The sequence below is a fragment of the Cherax quadricarinatus genome, chromosome 76, assembly GCF_038502225.1.
Source record: "Cherax quadricarinatus isolate ZL_2023a chromosome 76, ASM3850222v1, whole genome shotgun sequence".
NCBI classification, from domain to species: domain Eukaryota; kingdom Metazoa; phylum Arthropoda; class Malacostraca; order Decapoda; family Parastacidae; genus Cherax; species Cherax quadricarinatus.
Genome location: NC_091367.1, coordinates 11,403,106 through 11,422,637, shown reverse-complemented (window position 1 = coordinate 11,422,637; position 19,532 = coordinate 11,403,106). Strand labels below are relative to the sequence as shown.

Here is a 19,532-nt window from a genome sequence, read left to right as displayed (position 1 = left end):
TCCTCGTCAGAATGAATTCGACGGCCTATTTTGGTGTCATCGGCAAACTTGCCGATGTCGCTCTTTATGCCCTCATCTATGTCGTTTATGTAGATTGTGAACAGCAGGGGGCCCAACACTGACCCCTGTGGAACACCGCTCGTGACGCTTCCCCACTCTGATTTCTCCCCATTTATGCAAACTCTCTGCTGCCTATTTGTCAACCATGCCTCTATCCAGGAAAAAATTTCTCCTCCTATTCCATGTGCTTTAATTTTCCTCAATAGTCTCTGATGTGGGACCCTGTCAAAAGCCTTACTGAAGTCCATATACACAATATCATATTCATTACCATGATCTACCTCCTCAAATACCTTAGTGAAAAAAGTTAATAAATTCGTAAGGCAGGAACGCCCCTTTGTAAAACCATGCTGAGATTCGTTGATTAATTTATGCTTTTCAAGGTGGCTACGAACTGCCTCGGCAATTATTGATTCCATAAATTTTCCCACTATGGAGGTTAGGCTTATTGGTCTATAGTTCGAAGCTAAGGACCTGTCACCTGTTTTGAAAATAGGTATCACATTTGCCATTTTCCACTTATCTGGCACCATGCCAGTTTGTAGTGATATGTTGAAAAGATTAGCCAAAGGTGTGCTAAGCTCCTCTTTACATTCCTTTAGAACCCTTGCATACAGTTCATCAGGGCCTGGGGATTTGTTAGGTTTTAATTTATCTATTTGCCTAAGGACCATGTCACTTGTGACCCTAATAGTGCACAGTTTATTATCGTCCTGTTCTACATAATTTATCATTACTGGAATATCGCTGGTATCCTCCTGTGTAAAAACTGAGAGGACGTATGTGTTAAAAATTCTACACATTTCCTTATCAATGTCAGTGAGCTGACCCGAGGAACTTTTGAGTGGGCCTATCTTGTCCCTGATCTTACTTCTGTATACCTGAAAGAATCCTTTTGGGTTAGTCTTTATATGTGTATCTTTATATGTGTATGCTTCTAGACTGTTGTATTCTGAGCACCTCTGCAAAAACAGTGATAATGTGCGAGTGTGGTGAAAGTATTGAATGATGATGAAAGTATTTTCTTTTTGGGGATTTTCTTTCTTTTTTTTGGGTCACCCTGCCTCGGTGGGAGACGGCCGACTTGTTGAAAAAAAAAAAAAAATATATAAATAAGTCACCATGGGGCCTACAAAGACTAGTGATAACTGCCAGCCAAAAAGAAAATTGTTTGGGAAGAATTTGCTCGATACTCAAACAGATCGACACTCAAACAGCCTTCTGGAATTAATTAAGTTTGAGTACTGAGGTTCCACTGTAGTTCGGCTTATAGATTCTGCAAGAATATTTATCAATAAGAAAAGGATGGAGTAAATAGAAAGCATTTTTTTAATGGACCAGCTATCTCTCACCTCCCACCTGTTAATTATTTTGCACAGTAAAATTACTGATCTCTTTTATTATCTATCTTGTACACAGGTAAGATGACAGGTAAACCTAGCTACTAACATCCAGCATGCATTATATATGTGACTGCATGCACATGGTATGTGTATACACACTCATCTGAGTTTCCTTCTAATTTCTTAATAATTCTTGTCCTTGTAGTGCTTCCTTTCAGTTCCATGGCAGGTTAATGATATTAGTCCTCCATAAGTAATGCATGTCATGAAAGACAACTACAGTGCTGGGGGAGCAAGGGTTTTGGTAGGCACCCTAATTCTGCTCAGAAGTGTTTTCTGTGTTGATAATCGCACGTTCCAGACACTGTTGTCTAGATCTGTACCCTTTAATAATAAGTATGGAGTATTGAAATGTCGTAAAGTATGCATGTTTGCCTCAGTCATCACCTAGCATACAATTTCTCATTGATTTTACCTCATTCTTCATTAGGACAGTATGTGTGTAAAAAATTAATGTTGTATGATGAGATAAAGCTCAATCCTAAGCAAAATGTACTCCCCATATATTGTGTCTTTATACTCATACATGTACCTCTGGGTCTTCTTCTATTTTTTTACTAGTTCTTATTCTTGTTTCTTTCCTCTTATCTCCATGGGGAGGTGGAACAGAATTTTTCCTCTGTAAGCCATGCATGTCGTAAGAGGTGACTAAAATGCCGGGAGCAAGGGTCTAGTAACCCCTTCTCCTGTATACATTACTAAAGTTAAAAAGAGAAACTTCTGTTTTTCTTTTTGGGTCACCCTGCTTTGGTGGGATACGGCCAGTTTGTTGAAAGAAAGAAAGAAAGCTCATTTTGCCTTTTTCTATTGTCTGTACAGTACTTCATTTCCTGTAGGAAATGAGGATATATCAAGTTCATCGTAGCTATTTATTCTATTTATATATAGCCTCAGTGTATATACTGTGAGTATAGCAAGTACTGTACTGTAGATTCTTTTAAATTCTAGGATTTATCAGTATATGCTGCATTCCCTGAGCTTACTTGTTAGGTGAGGCCTGCATCCCCAGCTCTTATTGTAACCTCGTCTACAATAATAATAATAATAATAATACTGTACAGCCTCTCCTCACTTAACGACATACTCGTTTACCGACAACTTGGACTTGTGACAGGCTCTGACTAGTATGCATACCTAAATAATGTATATTAGAGCTGATTTCCACAATTCTGTTTATTATAGGACATGTATATGTACAGTACACTGCTGTATAAACATTTAAAAATATACCAGAAATGTTATAAATGGTGCAAAGGTGACATTAAAACAATATCAAAGATGGTTGACACAAACCCACTACCATTATAGTATGCTCCTCACTTAGCAATGAATTCGTTTACCAGTGTGGTCTTAGGAACGGAACTCCTTCGTTAAGTGAGGAGGATCTGTATATACAAAAAGTGCTGGTGCTAGATAGATATTGTAATAAAGCCAATTTTGATTATATACCATGTACAGCAGCCATGTTAAAGATAACACTTTTGGAGAGGAGGGCTGATGGAACATAGCAGGGCATGAAGAGGCTGAAATTACGTATATGTTCAGTTGGATGTCAGCTTGATTGTTCTTATGGTCAGAAGTGTGCTTATGAGCATTAGTATTTTCTAACTTTTTTCACTAAGGTGTTTGAGGAGGTAGATCATGGTAATGAATATGATATTGTGTATATGGACTTCAGTAAGGCTTTCGATAGTTCCACACCAGAGGCTATTGAGGAAACTTAGGGCACACGGAATAGGAGGAGAAATTTTTTCCTGGGTAGAGGCATGGCTGACAAATAGACAGCAGAGAGTTTGCATAAATGGGGAGAAATCAGAATGGGGGCACGTCACAAGCGGTGTTCCTCAGGGGCCAGTGTTGGGCCCGTTGTTGTTCACAATTTACATAAACGACATAGATGAGGGAATAAATAGCGACATAAGCAAATTTGCTGATGACGCCAAAATAGGCCGTCCAATTCATTCTAATGAGGATATTATAGCACTCCAGGATGATTTGAATAGACTGACGCAATGGTTGGAGAAGTGGCAGATGCAGTTTAATATTGACAAATGCAAAGTTCTAAATGTTGGACAGTTAAATAACCATGCCACATATAAACTAAATAATGTAGATCTTAATACTACCGATTGCGAAAAGGATTTAGGAGTTCTGGTTAGCAGTAACCTAAAACCAAGACAACAGTGCATTAGTGTTTGCAATAGAGCTAACAGAATTCTTGGCTTCATATCTAGAAGTATAAATAATAGAAGTCCTCAGGTTGTTCTTCAACTCTATATATCCTTGGTTAGGCCTCATTTAGACTATGCTGCTCAGTTCTGGTCGCCGTATTACAGAATGGATATAAATGCTCTGGAAAACGTGCAGAGGAGGATGACAAAGATGATCCCATGTATCAGAAATCTTCCCTATGAGGATAGACTGAAGGCCCTGAATCTGCACTCTCTCGAAAGGCGTAGAATTAGGGGGGATATGATTGAGGTGTATAAATGGAAAACAGGAATAAATAAAGGGGATGTAAATAGTGTGCTGAAAATTTCCAGCCAAGACATGACTCGCAGCAGTGGTTTCACGTTGGAAAAATTCAGATTCAGGAAGGATATAGGAAAGCACTGGTTTGGTAATAGAGTTGTGGATGAGTGGAACAATCTCCCGAGTACAGTTATTGAGGCTAAAACGTTGTGTAGTTTTAAAAATGGGTTAGATAAATACATGAGTGGGTGTGGGTGGGTGTGAGTTGGACCTGACTAGCTTGTGCTGCTGGGTCTGGTAGAGTGCTCCATCCTTGAGTGGGGATGACCAGACTGGGTGGGTCATTGGGATAATCCAGGGGGTGGGTCATTGGTCTAATCCGGGGGGGGACATGGACCTGCTGTGCATGGGTTAGTAGGCCTGTTGCAGTGTTCCTTCTTTCTTATGTTCTTAGTACACCAGTATATTGCACAATATATACATTGTTGTATACATAACATTAGGTTATCATTTTTAGACTGTCATTACAAAATAGATAAAATTATAATAAATATACGTACGTTACATCATTGTAATCAAACATCCTTATAGAAAAGCACGTCAGTAGATCTATATTTACCACATACTATACATTCAATTATACATAACCGAAAGTGGGTTGGCATTTTCTGTCATCCAGAAAATGCTGATCTTTTCTTTCTGTCATCAGTATGTATAATGACAGGTAGGCTTACAAACTTCTACTTGCATTCAACATACACATGCCTTTACTTTCCTATTCTGTGTGTTTCTTAATAGAATTTAATGTAATGTTTCCTTTCCTGGTCTGAAATCAGGCTGTCGGGAAGATAAACCCTAGAACCACTAGTAGATGACAAATAACATCATTGTAAGCAAATACCTTCACAGTTACTGTGTAATAGGAAATGAATTTTTTTCATGTGTATGCTAATAACTGTTTGTTCCATTCTTCAAAACCTGTACATATATCGTTTTCACCGGGCTCTATTTTTCATATGGTTTTCCTTTTCAATTGTTCACAGGGAATACGTGGTGATGAAGGTGACAAAGGTTATGTTGGTGATCAAGGAGACAAGCCACCACCTATCCCAAGCGTTGCTGGAGCACCAGGAGAGAAGGGTGAACCTGCAGGAGTGAGGGGCATTGTGTAGGTGTCTTGTGATCCCTTCTTTTATGTTATTATTATGTGATGACATTTTTTTTGTATTATAATTATGTGCTGATGTCTCCTGTCTCATTAATACATGATTGTTTCATGGTGATTTAATGTCTGTTGTCTTATGATTGTGATGATATTTTTTGACTCGGTATTATGTGATGACTTCTTTTGTCTTACTGTATGGTTTCATGATGAATTCTAATGACTTATGATTATGTGATGACTTCAATTAACTTATGATTACGTGACAACTTCTACTGGCTTATAATTATTTGATAACTTTTGTTGACCTGTGATTACATGATAACTTTTATTGACTTGTGATAACAACAACTCTTGAATTTTGATTATTATTTTTTAACACACTGGTCATCTTCCACCAAGGTAAGGTGACCCCAAAAGAAAAGGAAATGCATTTACCATCATTCATTCAGTAACTGTCTTGCCAGAAGCATGCAGATATCACATTTCAAATATCCCTCTGAACTGTTACATGACCATCCTCCTTCAGAATACAGGTGACATCTCTGCCTACTTCTATCAGTGTTATCTTCACCTCTGTGGATCTCACCTGCACATACTTTCACCTCTCTTTCCAAGAGTATTTATATACGTATGTAGAATGTAATCTCTTTTATGACTTAAAAAACTCTATGAAGTGAAGCATTGCCCAAATAAAGGCTTGTTATCAACTGCTTTATTAGAAACCACAAATATTTAGACAAAGAAAAAAGAAAACCTACACAGAGAAATCACAGATTTGGAACAGAAACTAGAACTTTTTTATCAGATGAAAGAAACAAAAAGTAATCAGTCAGGAAATTGGGATTTTTTCTTCAGATATGCAAAATTTGAATAAACAACTCTAGTATTTGTACTTTTCTTACACTACAGACATATAGTACATTAAGGACAATAAAGAAATCAGTGAACCCTGAAAGAGCAATATAAATCCAGGTTTAGCAAACCAACACCATGCGAGAGATAACTTGCATTATTTTTTCATAAACTTTGCCTGTCCCTAGGAATTATGTACTGTAAGAGGAAGCTGGGCTATCTGCAGAAAGTTCCTGACCAGTTGGGTTGTGACAGCCTTGCTAGCCTGCAAGATACTGACATTTCAGTTATTGGAACAGCCTAAACCATGATGAGTCATTCTTGTTTATATTTTATTATGTGACGAAAGATTCAAAATGGAGGAAAGTGTTAAATAGAAGAGGCCTTGGAATGTGATTAATGAACAGAGGAAAGGTTAGTTTAGTGGATGGAATGCCTACAGTGTGTTTTTTTTGCTCTGTTTTTAAATTGGAATTTGTTGTAATTTGTGTAAAATCTTCCCAATTACTGACTTATGGGTCAGTAATAGGGTAGTTTTTATAGTTGACTGTTCAATATCTTGTTCTCAATCGAATGAATGGGAGCATAGTAGCAAACTAGTCATGAATTGGGTTGGTTTCCTCATTGGAATTGGCCTAAACTAAGACTCACTTTACACATTTGTGTAAAGTGCTCACCAGCCTCCAACGTTGTGCCTGCATAATTCCATAGTTTTGCATCAAATTTGGTGTTTTTGGTATCAGTACCTTTAGAAAGAGATTCCCTACCATTTTAGAAGATTAAATTATTGCCTTTTTTTTTTATGAAAAATTGACACCGATCGGACTTTTCATTTCAAGGGTCTTGACAGTAGAAGGATTAAGTACTGTCACAACATTATGCAATATATGCTAGACAGAAATTAAAGAATACACCTTTAGTGTATTATCCAAACTTCAAAAAATGTGCATTATTAATAAAATACAAAAACTAGAAATGCATGTAACAAATTAGAATGTAAATTTTAAACTTCCAAGTAACCATCACATAGATCTGAGTAATTGATGCCAGGGTCCCTCACGTAGATCTATGTTTTGAGCACAGCTCCCGCAGATAAGCTGTGAACAGTAAATTTTTACCTAGATATGAGAGAATGGGTCTGTGCTACAAGTGTGTGCAGTATAAAAAAAAATCCTGCACCACATGGTGCATGACGGGAAAAGCAATACTGTACTCTGACCTTGCATTTGGTTTAAAATAGCAACTTTGAGGTGTTTTCTAGGATGGTTTTTATGGCTTTGTTGGCTGTTTCTTGGTATCTTTTGATATAATGGAGGATATACTACTGAAATAGAGATGATTTTGGTTAGTTTCAGGTCTGGGAGTAGCTTGAAACTGGGCTCAAAGTACCATAAATATTCAATTTTTGCTGATTTCCTCAGGATGGGTAAAGCCTCCCAAACCCCCTGGTCTGTTTTATGAGTTTTTAATAGGTCTGATTCAATTACTGAGGTGCTGCAAGACCATGAACAGTCAATCCTGGATATTTTTTATTATCAGAGATGTAGGGTGATGAATTCAAAATGGAAGGCAAATGTAGGAGAGACCTGGGCATGTGATTAATGAAGAGAGGAAATGTTGTTTTAGTGCCTGGAATGTCTTCATTGTTTATTTTGGACTCTGTTTTTAAATTGGAATTTTTCAGTTTTGTGTAAAATTGATCAGATTGCCTATTTTACACATGGGTGGTTTCTTGTCCTCAATCAATAGCTAAAAATTTGGTTGAATTGAGCAGTGGAATTAACTTAAAAATATGACTCAGTGGTTGAAATCACCATTGCATAAATTGCACTGAAACCACTAACTTTGCACCCGCATAATTCCACAAGTTTTTCATAAAATTGTATACTTTTGTGTATTTACTTGCATAAAAAGATTTTATACCATTTCAGAATTTTTTTTTTTTTTTAACCATTTGAGGGTCGCCAGGCCCTCTCAGAGACTTGTTCTCAGGGTCGCCAAAATTTCAAAAAAAAAAAAAAAAAAAAAATCATGAAAAGATAGAGAATCTTTTCCCGATCATAATGACACCAAAACTATGAAATCTGATGGAAAACTTACGGAATTAGGCTCTCGCGAAGTTAGCGGTCTCGACGATGTTTACACATCGGCGATTTTACCCAATTTGAGCCCTATTTTTGGCCAATTCCAGTGTACTATTCGACAAAAATCATAACTGTTTCGCTAGAACTCCGTTTTCTCTATCAAATGAGTACAAGAAACCACCCATTTACCGATTTCAACTATCCTATGAAGTGGTCAGAATTTAGCAATTTTGCCAATTTCACTCAAATTTCAAAATTTGCCAATTTCCAAATAGGGTCCAGAATAAACAAGAAAGACATTCCTGGCACTAAAATAACATTTCCTCTGTTCATTAGTCACATCCCCAGGCCCCTCTTACATTTGTTTTGCTTTTCACTTTGATTTTTTATTCTCATAAAAAAATAAGATTTACTGTTATGCAGACTACTGCATTAGTGTAGAAATGGTATAAATAATATTGGCGCACTTGTGAAAGAATATTAGACTCACCAGTTGACGTGTATTGGACGCTTAGCATGATTTGTTTACTTTTGAACTTTGGTAAAAATCGAATATTTCTGCTACTTTGAGCTCAATTTCAAGGCACCTTTCATTGAAAAACCAGTCAAAATCATTTGAATTTCTGTAATATGTCTTCCATTCTATAAAATGAGACCAGGAAGACTAGAATACAACAATAAATACCATACGAAAATACAGTGCAAAGTCACTGTTTTAAACAAAAAACACGGTCAAAGTTTTTTTTTCTCATTACGCACTGTGTGCTGCAGGATTTTGTTATACTGCGCACACTGACCACATAGACCCATTCTTTCATATGTAGGCCTACCAGCTTTCTCTTGCTAGATTTGAGGGAGCTAGAATTAATGCGTACTAGTACGTCAAAAAACCCTGGCGCGGAAGCCGTACTAGTACAGTCAAAACCCCGAAAGGGTTAAATGTGAACACTAAGATTTAAAAAAGGCATATGATAGAGTGGATAGGGGAGCAATGTGGCAGATGTTGCAAGTATATGGAATAGTTGGTAAGTTACTAAATGCTGTAAAGAGTTTTTATGAGGATAGGCTCAGGTTAGGGTGTGTATAAGACAGGGAGACTACTTCCCAGTAAAGGTAGGTCTTAGACAGGGATGTGTAATGTCACCATGATTGTTTAATATAGGTATAGGTGGGGTTGTAAAAGAAGTAAATGCTAGGGTGTTCGGGAGAGGGGTGAGATTAAATTATGGGGAATCAATTACAAAATGGGAATTGACACTGTTACTTTTTGCTGATGATACTGTGCTTATGGGAGATTCTGAAGAAAAATTGCAAAGTTTAGTGGACGAGTTTGGGGGTGTGTGTAAAGGTAGAAAGTTGAAAGTGAACATAGAAAAGAGTAAGGTGATGAGGGTATCAAATGATTTAGATAGAGAAAAATTGGATATCAAATTAGGGAAGAGGAGTATGGAAGAAGTGAATGTTTTCAGATATTTGGGAGTTGACGATGTCAGCGGATGGATTTATTAACGATGAAGTTAATCATAAAATTGATGAAGGAAAAAAGGCGAGTGGTGCGTTGAGGTATATGTGGAGAAAAAAAAACGTTATCTATGGAGGCAAAGAAGGAAATGTATGAAAGTATAATAGTACCAGCACTCTTATATGGGTGGGAAGCTTGGGTTGTAAATGCTGCAGCGAGGAGGCGGTTGGAGGCGGTGGAGATGTCCTGTCTAAGGGCAATGTGTGGTGTAAATATGCAGAAAATTCGGAGTGTGGAAATTAGGAGAAGGTGTGGAGTTAATAAAAGTATTAGTCAGAGGGCTGAAGAGGGGTTGTTGAGGTTGTTTGGTTATTTAGAGAGAATGGATCAAAGTAGAATGACGTGGAGAGTGTATAAATCTATTGGGGAAGGAAGGCAGGGTAGGGGTCGTCCTTGAAAAGGTTGGAGGGAGGGGGTAAAGGTTGTTTTGTGGGCGAGGGGCTTGGACTTCCAGCAAGTGTGCATGAGCATGTTAGATAGGAGTGAATGGAGACAAATGGTATTTGGGACCTGACAAGCTATTGGAATGTGAACAGGGTAATATTTAGTGAAGGGATTAAGGGAAACCAGTTATTTTTATATGTATAGCCGGACTTGAGTCCTGGACATGGGAAGTACAATGCCTGCACTTTAAAGGGGGGATTTGGGATATTGGCAGTTTGGAGGAATATGTTGTGTATCTTTATAGGTATATGCTGCTAAACTGTTGTATTCTGAGCACCTCTGCAAAAACAGTGATTATGTGTGAGTGAGGTGAAAGTGTTGAATGATGATGATAGTGTTTTCTTTTTGAGGGTTTTTGTTTCTTTTTGGGTCACCCTGCCTTGGTGGGAGATGGCCGACTTGTTGAAAAAAAAAAATTAGTGTAGATTTAAATAACATTGTAAAATAATATGTATTCAGTATAGCAAAATAAATTGACTTGGAGGGTATATGAATATGTAGTGGAGGGGAGGAGGGGTAAAAGAGGTTGTGTGGGTAAGGGGCTTGGACATGCAGCAGGCATGTGTGAGTGTATTAGATACGAGTAAATGGGGACGAATGGTTTTTGGGGCGTGATGAGCTGTTAGAGTGTGAGCAGGGTAATATTTTGTGAAGGGATTCAGGGAAACCAGTTAGCCAGACTTGAGTCCTGGAGGTGGGAAGTACAGTGCTTGCACTTAAAGGAAGGAGTTTGGGATATTTGCTGTTTGGACTGACATGTAATCTGTTGTATCTGAGCATCTCTGCAAAGACAGTGATTATATGTGAATGACGGTGAAAGTGTTGAATGATAGTGAAAGTTTTTTTCTTTTTTGGGCCACCCTGCCTTGGTGGGAGATGGCTGATGTGTTAAAAAAAAAATAAAAACTTTTCATGTTTGTTGTTCATTTTTTAGGACGTCACCAGCAGGAATTGACTTGAAAGGAGAAGTTGGTGACAAGGGCTATCCAGGACCTTCTGGAATACCTGGTGAGAAAGGTAATATTGGCTATTCTGGCCCTCCAGGAGAGAAAGGTTTGAAGGGCGAGCAAGGCAGAGAGGGCCAGAAAGGCAAGGATGGTCGCCCAGGACAGAGGGGTGTGCAAGGGCCAAAAGGTTTCAAGGGAGCACCTGGATTGGCTGGATTTTCTGGTTCCAAAGGCTTTAAGGTATGTAAACTCAGATTCATGTTGTGTAAACAAGGCATCTCATGACCTGAATCAGGGTCTACCAGGTGATAATTCACACTAATGCACCTACATTATGATGGCCATCTTAGTGCTAGTGTATATGTGTGGGATAGCCACCTGGTAGTTCCCTGTTTCAGGCACATGTGACACTTAGTTTTCAAGAGCTTCAAGGTATGTTATGCTATTAATGTGCAACTGATTATTTTGCATTTTTTGCGGTGTTACCTACATGGTAGGTAATGGGAATCCATTTTCTCTAGTTTCTCTCTGTTAACAGCGTCTTCTTATGAATGAAATGCAAGCTGAGGTAATGCTGGATGGATTTTTTTTATTATGAACCTATAGTGAGAGTAAGAAAGGCATTCTGGTACTAACTCATGAATACAGTAAGCCCTCAATGTCATTTCATTCGGCGTCGTTTCATTATAACGTCGATAGGAAAAAATCAATTCCTAGCTGGGGCCACTGTCTGTGTGGAGTTTGCACATTCATTTTTGAACTGTGTGATGGTAGGAGGTGCTCCTTACAATTTTTGCTCTGCAAACATTTATTCCTTGATTTAACCCAGTTGCAGTGAGTGCTAAAGGTGCACTGTGCAGCCTTGATGTTTATATCAGTTAACCTATGTTAAAATTGGTTTCATTATACATCATTAGGCTTAAAGTCACTGTTTCCAAGAACCTATCAACGACTTTACATGAGGACTTACTGTACAATAAGTCCTCACTTAAAGTTGTCGATAGGTTATTGGAAAATGTGACTTTGTGCGAAATGACATACATATAATGAAACCACACCTCACTGTCCATCATCAAACCTCTTTAAAGCTTCTAGTTTTGTTTCTAATATCACACTTCTCTGTTTATGACCACAGACATGAGGGGTGCACAGTGCACCTTTAGCACTCGTTGCAACAGGATTAACTTAATGAATAAATGTTTTCGGTTCAAAAACAAACAGTAATAAATATAGCAAGCTTGCTTAGCACTTTTGTACTGCATCATTCATTGTTATGCATTTGTGGGATTATATTGAAAACTTTTTGAATTTTTATTTTACAATAATTTGTATGAGGCGACTAAAATGCCGGGAGCAATGGGCTAGTAACCCCTTCTCCTGTAGACATTTACTAAAAAAGAGAAGAAGAAAAACTTTATAAAACTGGGATGCTTGAATGTGCGTGGATGTAGTGCGGATGACAAGAAACAGATGATTGCTGATGTTATGAGTGAAAAGAAGTTGGATGTCCTGGCCCTAAGCGAAACAAAGCTGAAGGGGGTAGGGGAGTTTCGGTGGGGGGAAATAAATGGGATTAAATCTGGAGTAACTGAGAGAGTTAGAGCAAAGGAAGGGGTAGCAGTAATGTTGAAGGATCAGTTATGGAAGGAGAAAAGAGAATATGAATGTGTAAATTCAAGAATTATGTGGATTAAAGTAAAGGTTGGATGCGAAAAGTGGGTCATAATAAGTGTGTATGCACCTGGAGAAAGAGAGCAATGTAGAGGAGAGAGAGATTTTGGGAGATGTTAAGTGAATGTATAGGAGCCTATGAACCAAGTGAGAGAGTAATTGTGGTAGGGGACCTGAATGCTAAAGTAGGAGAAACTTTTAGAGAGGGTGTGGTAGGTAAGTTTGGGGTGCCAGGTGTAAATGATAATGGGAGCCCTTTGATTGAACTTTGTATAGAAAGGGGTTTAGTTATAGGTAATACATATTTTAGGAAAAAGAGGATAAATAAGTATACAAGATATGATGTAGAGCGAAATGACAGTAGTTTGTTGGATTATGTATTGGTAGATAAAAGACTGTTGAGTAGACTTCAGGATGTACATGTTTATAGAGGGGCCACAGATATATCAGATCACGTTTTAGTTGTAGCTACACTGAGAGTAAAAGGTAGATGGGATACAAGGAGAATAGAAGCATCAGGGAAGAGAGAGGTGAAGGTTTATAAACTAAAAGAGGAGGCAGTTAGGGTAAGATATAAACAGCTATTGGAGGATAGATGGGCTAATGAGAGCATAGGCAATGGGGTCGAAGAGGTATGGGGTAGGTTTAAAAATGTAGTGTTGGAGTGTTCAGCAGAAGTTTGTGGTTACAGGAAGGTGGGTGCGGGAGTGAAGAGGAGTGATTGGTGGAATGATGATGTAAAGAGAGTAGTACGGGAGAAAAAGTTAGCATATGAGAAGATTTTACAAAGTAGAAGTGATGCAAGGAGGGAAGAGTATATGGAGAAAAAGAGAGAGGTTAAGAGAGTGGTGAAGCAATGTGAAAAGAGAGCAAATGAGAGAGTGGGTGAGATGTTATCAACAAATTTTGTTGAAAATGAGAAAAAGTTTTGGAGCGAGATTAGCAAGTTAAGGAAGCCTAGAGAACAAATGGATTTGTCAGTTAAAAATAGGAGAGGAGAGTTATTAAATAGAGAGTTAGAGGTATTGGGAAAATGGAAGGAATATTTTGAGGAATTGTTAAGTGTTGATGAAGATAGGGAAGCTGTGATTTCGTGTATAGGGCAAGGAGGAATAACATCTTGTAGGAGTGAGGAAGAGCCAGTTGTGAGTGTGGGGGAAGTTCGTGAGGCAGTAGGTAAAATGAAAGGGAGTAAGGCAGCCGGGATTGATGGGATAAAGATAGAAATGTTAAAAGCAGGTGGGGATATAGTTTTGGAGTGGTTGGTGCAATTATTTAATAAATGTATGGAAGAGGGTAAGGTACCTAGGGATTGGCAGAGAGCATGCATAGTTCCTTTGTATAAAGGCAAAGGGGACAAAAGAGAGTGCAAAAATTATAGGGGGATAAGTTTGTTGAGTGTACCTGGTAAAGTGTATGGTAGAGTTATTATTGAAAGAATTAAGAGTAAGACGGAGAATAGGATAGCAGATGAACAAGGAGGCTTTAGGAAAGGTAGGGGGTGTGTAGACCAGGTGTTTACAGTGAAACATAAAAGTGAACAGTATTTAGATAAGGCTAAAGAGGTCTTTGTGGCATTTATGGATTTGGAAAAGGCATATGACAGGGTGGATAGGGGGGCACTGTGGCAGATGTTGCAGGTGTATGGTGTAGGAGGTAGGTTACTGAAAGCAGTGAAGAGTTTTTATGAGGATAGTGAGGCTCAAGTTAGAGTATGTAGGAAAGAGGGAAATTATTTCCCAGTAAAAGTAGGCCTTAGACAAGGATGTGTGATGTCACCGTGGTTGTTTAATATATTTATAGATGGGGTTGTAAGAGAAGTAAATGCGAGGGTCTTGGCAAGAGGCGTGGAGTTAAAAGATAAAGAATCACACAAAGTGGGAGTTGTCACAGTTGCTCTTTGCTGATGACACTGTGCTCTTTGGAGATTCTGAAGAGAAGTTGCAGAGATTGGTGGATGAATTTGGTAGGGTATGCAAAAGAAGAAAATTGAAAGTGAATACAGGAAAGAGTAAGGTTATGAGGATAACAAAAAGATTTGGTGATGAAAGATTGGATATCAGATTGGAGGGAGAGGGTATGGAGGAGGTGAATGTATTCAGATATTTGGGAGTGGACGTGTCAGCGGATGGGTCTATGAAAGATGAGGTGAATCATAGAATTGATGAGGGGAAAAGGGTGAGTGGTGCACTTAGGAGTCTGTGGAGACAAAGAACTTTGTCCTTGGAGGCAAAGAGGGGAATGTATGAGAGTATAGTTTTACCAACGCTCTTATATGGGTGTGAAGCATGGGTGATGAATGTTGCAGCGAGGAGAAGGCTGGAGGCAGTGGAGATGTCATGTCTGAGGGCAATGTGTGGTGTGAGTATAATGCAGAGAATTCGTAGTTTGGAAGTTGGGAGGAGGTGCGGGATTACCAAAACTGTTGTCCAGAGGGCTGAGGAAGGGTTGTTGAGGTGGTTCGGACATGTAGAGAAAATGGAGCGAAACAGAATGACTTCAAGAGTGTATCAGTCTGTAGTGGAAGGAAGGCGGGGTAGGGGTCGGCCTAGGAAAGGTTGGAGGGAGGGGGTAAAGGAGGTTTTGTGTGCGAGGGGCTTGGACTTCCAGCAGGCATGCGTGAGCGTGTTTGATAGGAGTGAATGGAGACAAATAGTTTTTAATACTTGACGTGCTGTTGGAGTGTGAGCAAAGTAACATTTATGAAGGGGTTCAGGGAAACCGGCAGGCCGGACTTGAGTCCTGGAGATGGGAAGTACAGTGCCTGCACTAGGGAGGGAGGGGTGTTAATGTTGTAGTTTAAACTGTAGTGTAAAGCACCCTTCTTGCAAGACAGTGATGGAGTGAATGATGGTGAAAGTTTTTCTTTTTCGGGCCACCCTGCCTTGGTGGGAATCGGCCAGTGTGATAATAATAAAAAATATATTAAAGTATTTCAGTGATGGTCATTTGTTAATATCCTATGATATATTTAAAAAGGGTAGATAAACTGAGCAAAACATGGAATATGACTCTGAATCACAGCAATGTGAATGGGATATATAAGTTAAAAAGTTTCTAGAAGTTCTAGAAAGGTTTAAAATTTTAAAATCTCTGAGTATCCTGTAAGTGGTAAAAAAAGGCAGTTCTCTAAGAACTGCTCCATCTCATTACCTATCCTGTGAGTGATAAGAACTATCCTACCTTATTAACTATGATGTGTGTAATAACTATCCCACCCTTTAACTATCTTGTGTGTGATAAGAACTACCTCACGTTATGCATCCTCTGGGTGATAAAAGCTACCCCACAACATTTATAACTTACCTATTATTGCGAGTTACTTGTCAAAAGTGATTGCTGGCAGTTAAAATGAAAACTGTACTCTGCTGGGAAATATGAACTTATGCTTAATCACAGTCACACTCGTATATGCCCAGCTTCACGTCTTCCCTAATACTTCACACAAAACATGCTGAAAAATTCTGTTTGCTCTTAAAAGTGCAACCAGCATAGTAGATCCCAAGGTCCTTCAGTTACTCCGATGAACTAAGGTCTAACCCAAAGCAAGAGCACTAAATGTAACACAATGACATTTTAAGAATAAGTATTATGCAAAAGTTCAATTGCTGTTGCAAAACATAGGAAAATATATATGATTTTGTAGTAGTTTTAAAGAGATTACTCTAAGACTGTATTATTGTCAGCCTAAATATTTTGTGGCCTTTCAGAAATACCAAAATATTTTAGTAGGTTTTTTGTGGGAAGTAATTGTCATGTAGTAGTATTTACCAAACTAGTGTGATTATGACTAGATTGTTTGTTTACAGAGATCATAATTCTGTTTGTGATGTAAGCATATTTAGCAATGACTCTCATTCTTCAGTAACAGGATGTAGATATCTCGTTCGTTTCTTCTAGGGTGTAAAAGGAGAACCTGGCTATGATGGTCGTCCAGGCCCAGTGGGTGATGCAGGAGTACCAGGAATATATGACCCAGCAGATACTGTAGTCTACAGAGGCCCACCTGGCCCACAAGGGCCAACAGGACCATTAGGACTTCCTGGTGGTAATGGATTTGATGGTCGGCCTGGTGGTTTGGGCCAGCGTGGCCCACCGGGTAATCCTGGCATAAGTGGAGAAGATGGGGTACCCGGAGGGATTGGACGCTCTCAGAAGGGTGAACCTGGAGATGATGGTATGTAACCCAGTGAACATAGTTGCATTATTGTGTGCCCCAGCAGAGGGGTTACATGTAGTTCCTCGACAGAGTATTTATTTCCTCTTTATTACCATAATATTTCAATGCACTAACTAAAAAAATGACTCTTTTTGATGATTACCCTCAAACTTTGAGAGATTAGGTATTTTAGTAAAATAAATTCCATAGTGTTATTGGACAGTGTAGCTGCTTTCAGTATCTGCATATTTCGGAACCAGTTTTTTGAGGGGCATCATCCAGATCCTTCTTAATTAACTTATCAATGTTTCATTTCTTCTGTCACTTAAGTGTTTTGCACTAGCACTCTACTTACCTCTATCACTCTTGTGTCTTATCTCATTCACTTTGACTTGAATCACTTTCAGATTCAATATTCACTGATTCAGTACTCCAACTAAATTATAATATTTCTTGGCAGAAATTTATGTTGGATAGGTATGAAGTTTGGAAAAAAAAAAAAGAATGTTTCACTTAATTCTTGTCCAGTATGTCCCTCTATTTTTTGATGACTGTAGATAACCCTGCGATGCCATTTTCTAGCCACTCGGCCTTCTTCCCCACTTGCTACTTCTTCCTTTAGTGCTGCGAAAAAAGTCACATGAGACAATGCTCTGGATGGTCTAGTCATCTAGGCACCTCTTGGTGTATGGACATCCGAAGTGTCTGGTTTTAAGGGTTACAATATTCTTTATTTACTACAAGTACATGTACATGGTATACAGCCCTAGCTGACAACAATGACATACTACTACATAGAAAGCCACTTGTTATGCTGAGTATCTCGGGCAAATTAGGTCAGTGTCCCAGGATGCGACCCACACCAGTCGACTAACACCCAGGTACCCATTTTACTGATGGGGAACATAGACAACAGGTGGAAAGAAACACGCCCAATGTTTCTACTCTGGCTGGGAATCGAACCCAGGCCCTCGCCGTATGAAGCGAGAGCGTTAACCACCAGGCCACTGAAAGTATCCATTTTATCCAAATACCAGTGCTAATGATCACCTTTCAAGAAAGTGAAGGTTCAGGATCTTCAAGATGGATTGAAGTCCCTGAACCTTCTCTTTCTTGAAGAAAGGCGTAGATTAGGAGACGTGATTCAAGTAGGCAGTTGGACAACAGTCATACGTAAAGGCAATGTTAGTAAGGTACTGAGGATATCCAGTCAAGAGAAAAGTCTTAATAATGGATTCAACTTAGACAAATTTAGATTTAGAAAGAATGTAAGGAAGTACACCTACCATCCGACTTACGACCTCAACTTACGACCACCCGACTTACGACCGTGTTTTTTATGCCAAATTTCTGGGAAATAAACAACTATTTTTGTTGTACACAGTGTTTATCCTAAACCTTACAGTATAAAATACAGTACTAACAGCCAATAGTTGCTTATATCTCGCCCGATCTTCCTAATCCCTTAGTTTATACACTTTCACCTCTCTCTTACTTGTTGTTGCCATTTTCTTCTTGTCCCATCTACCTCTTGCTCTAATGTTAGCTACAACTAAATGATCCGATATATCATTTGCCCCTCTATAAACATGTACATCCTGGAGCCTACTCATCAACCTTTTATCCACTAATACATAATCTAACAAACTACTTTCATTACGTGCTATATACCTAGTAGGTAGTAGGTTGGTAGACAGCAACCACCCAGGGGGGTACTACCGTCCTGCCAAGTGAGTGTGAAACGAAAGCCTGTAATTGTTTTACATGATGGTAGGATTGCTGGTGTCTTTTGTCTGTCTAATAAATATGCAAGATTATAGGTACGTCTTGCTACTTCTACTTACACTTAGGTCACACTACACATACATTTACACATTTATTTATACACACTCATCTGAATTTTCTTTGATTTTATCTTAATAGTTCTTGGTTTTATTACTTTTCCTTTTATATCCATGGGGAAGTGGAATAAGAATCTTTCCTCCGTAAGCCATGCGTGTTGTAAAAGTCAACTAAAATGCCGGGAACAATGGGCTAGTAACCCTTTTTCCTGTAATAATTACTAAGAAGAATAAGAAGAAAATTGTCAAAGTGGGAAGTCTGAATGTGCTTGGATGTTGTGCAAATGATAAGAAAGAGATGATTGTGGATGTTATGAATGAGAAGAAGCTGGATGTCCTGGCTTTAAGTGAAACAAAGCTGAAGGGGGTGGGAGAGTTTCAGTGGAGAGGAATAAATGGGATTAGGTCATGGGTTTCAAATAGTTAGAGCTAAAGAAGGAGTAGCAATAATGTTGAAAGATAAGTTATGGCAGGAAAAGAGGGACTATAAATGTATTAATTCAAGGATTATGTGGAGTAAAATAAAGGTTGGATGTGAAAAGGGGGTTATAGTAAGTGTATATGCACCTGGAGAAGAGAGAAGTGTAGAGGAGAGAGAGAGATTTTGGGAAATGTTGAGTGAATGCGTGGGTAGTTTTGAACCAAGTGTGAGAATAATGGTAGTTGGGGATTTCAGTGCTAAAGTGGGGCAAAAATGTTGTGGAGGGAGTAGTAGGTAAATTTGGGGTGCCAGGGGTAAATGAAAATGGGGAGCCTTTAATTGACCTATGTGTAGAAAGAGGTTTGGTAATAAGTAATACATATTTTATGAAGAAGAGGATAAATATACAAGGTATGATAGAGCACGTAATGAAAGTAGTTTGTTAGATTATGTATTGGTGGATAAAAGGTTGATGGGTAGGCTCCAGGATG

The 19,532-nt window shown here is 38.7% G+C and overlaps 1 protein-coding gene across 1 annotated transcript in view; it reads left to right on the top strand.

Annotated features, from left to right (window-relative positions):
- Window positions 1–19,532, top strand: part of LOC128703688 (collagen alpha-2(IV) chain) — a 208,302-nt gene that overhangs the window by 23,394 nt on the left and 165,376 nt on the right. Inside the window, exons 5-7 of the mRNA XM_070101287.1 lie at window positions 4,979–5,103; window positions 10,937–11,189; window positions 16,521–16,797. Coding sequence (XP_069957388.1) covers window positions 4,979–5,103; window positions 10,937–11,189; window positions 16,521–16,797 — 655 coding nt within the window. The remainder of the gene's footprint in view (window positions 1–4,978; window positions 5,104–10,936; window positions 11,190–16,520; window positions 16,798–19,532) is intronic.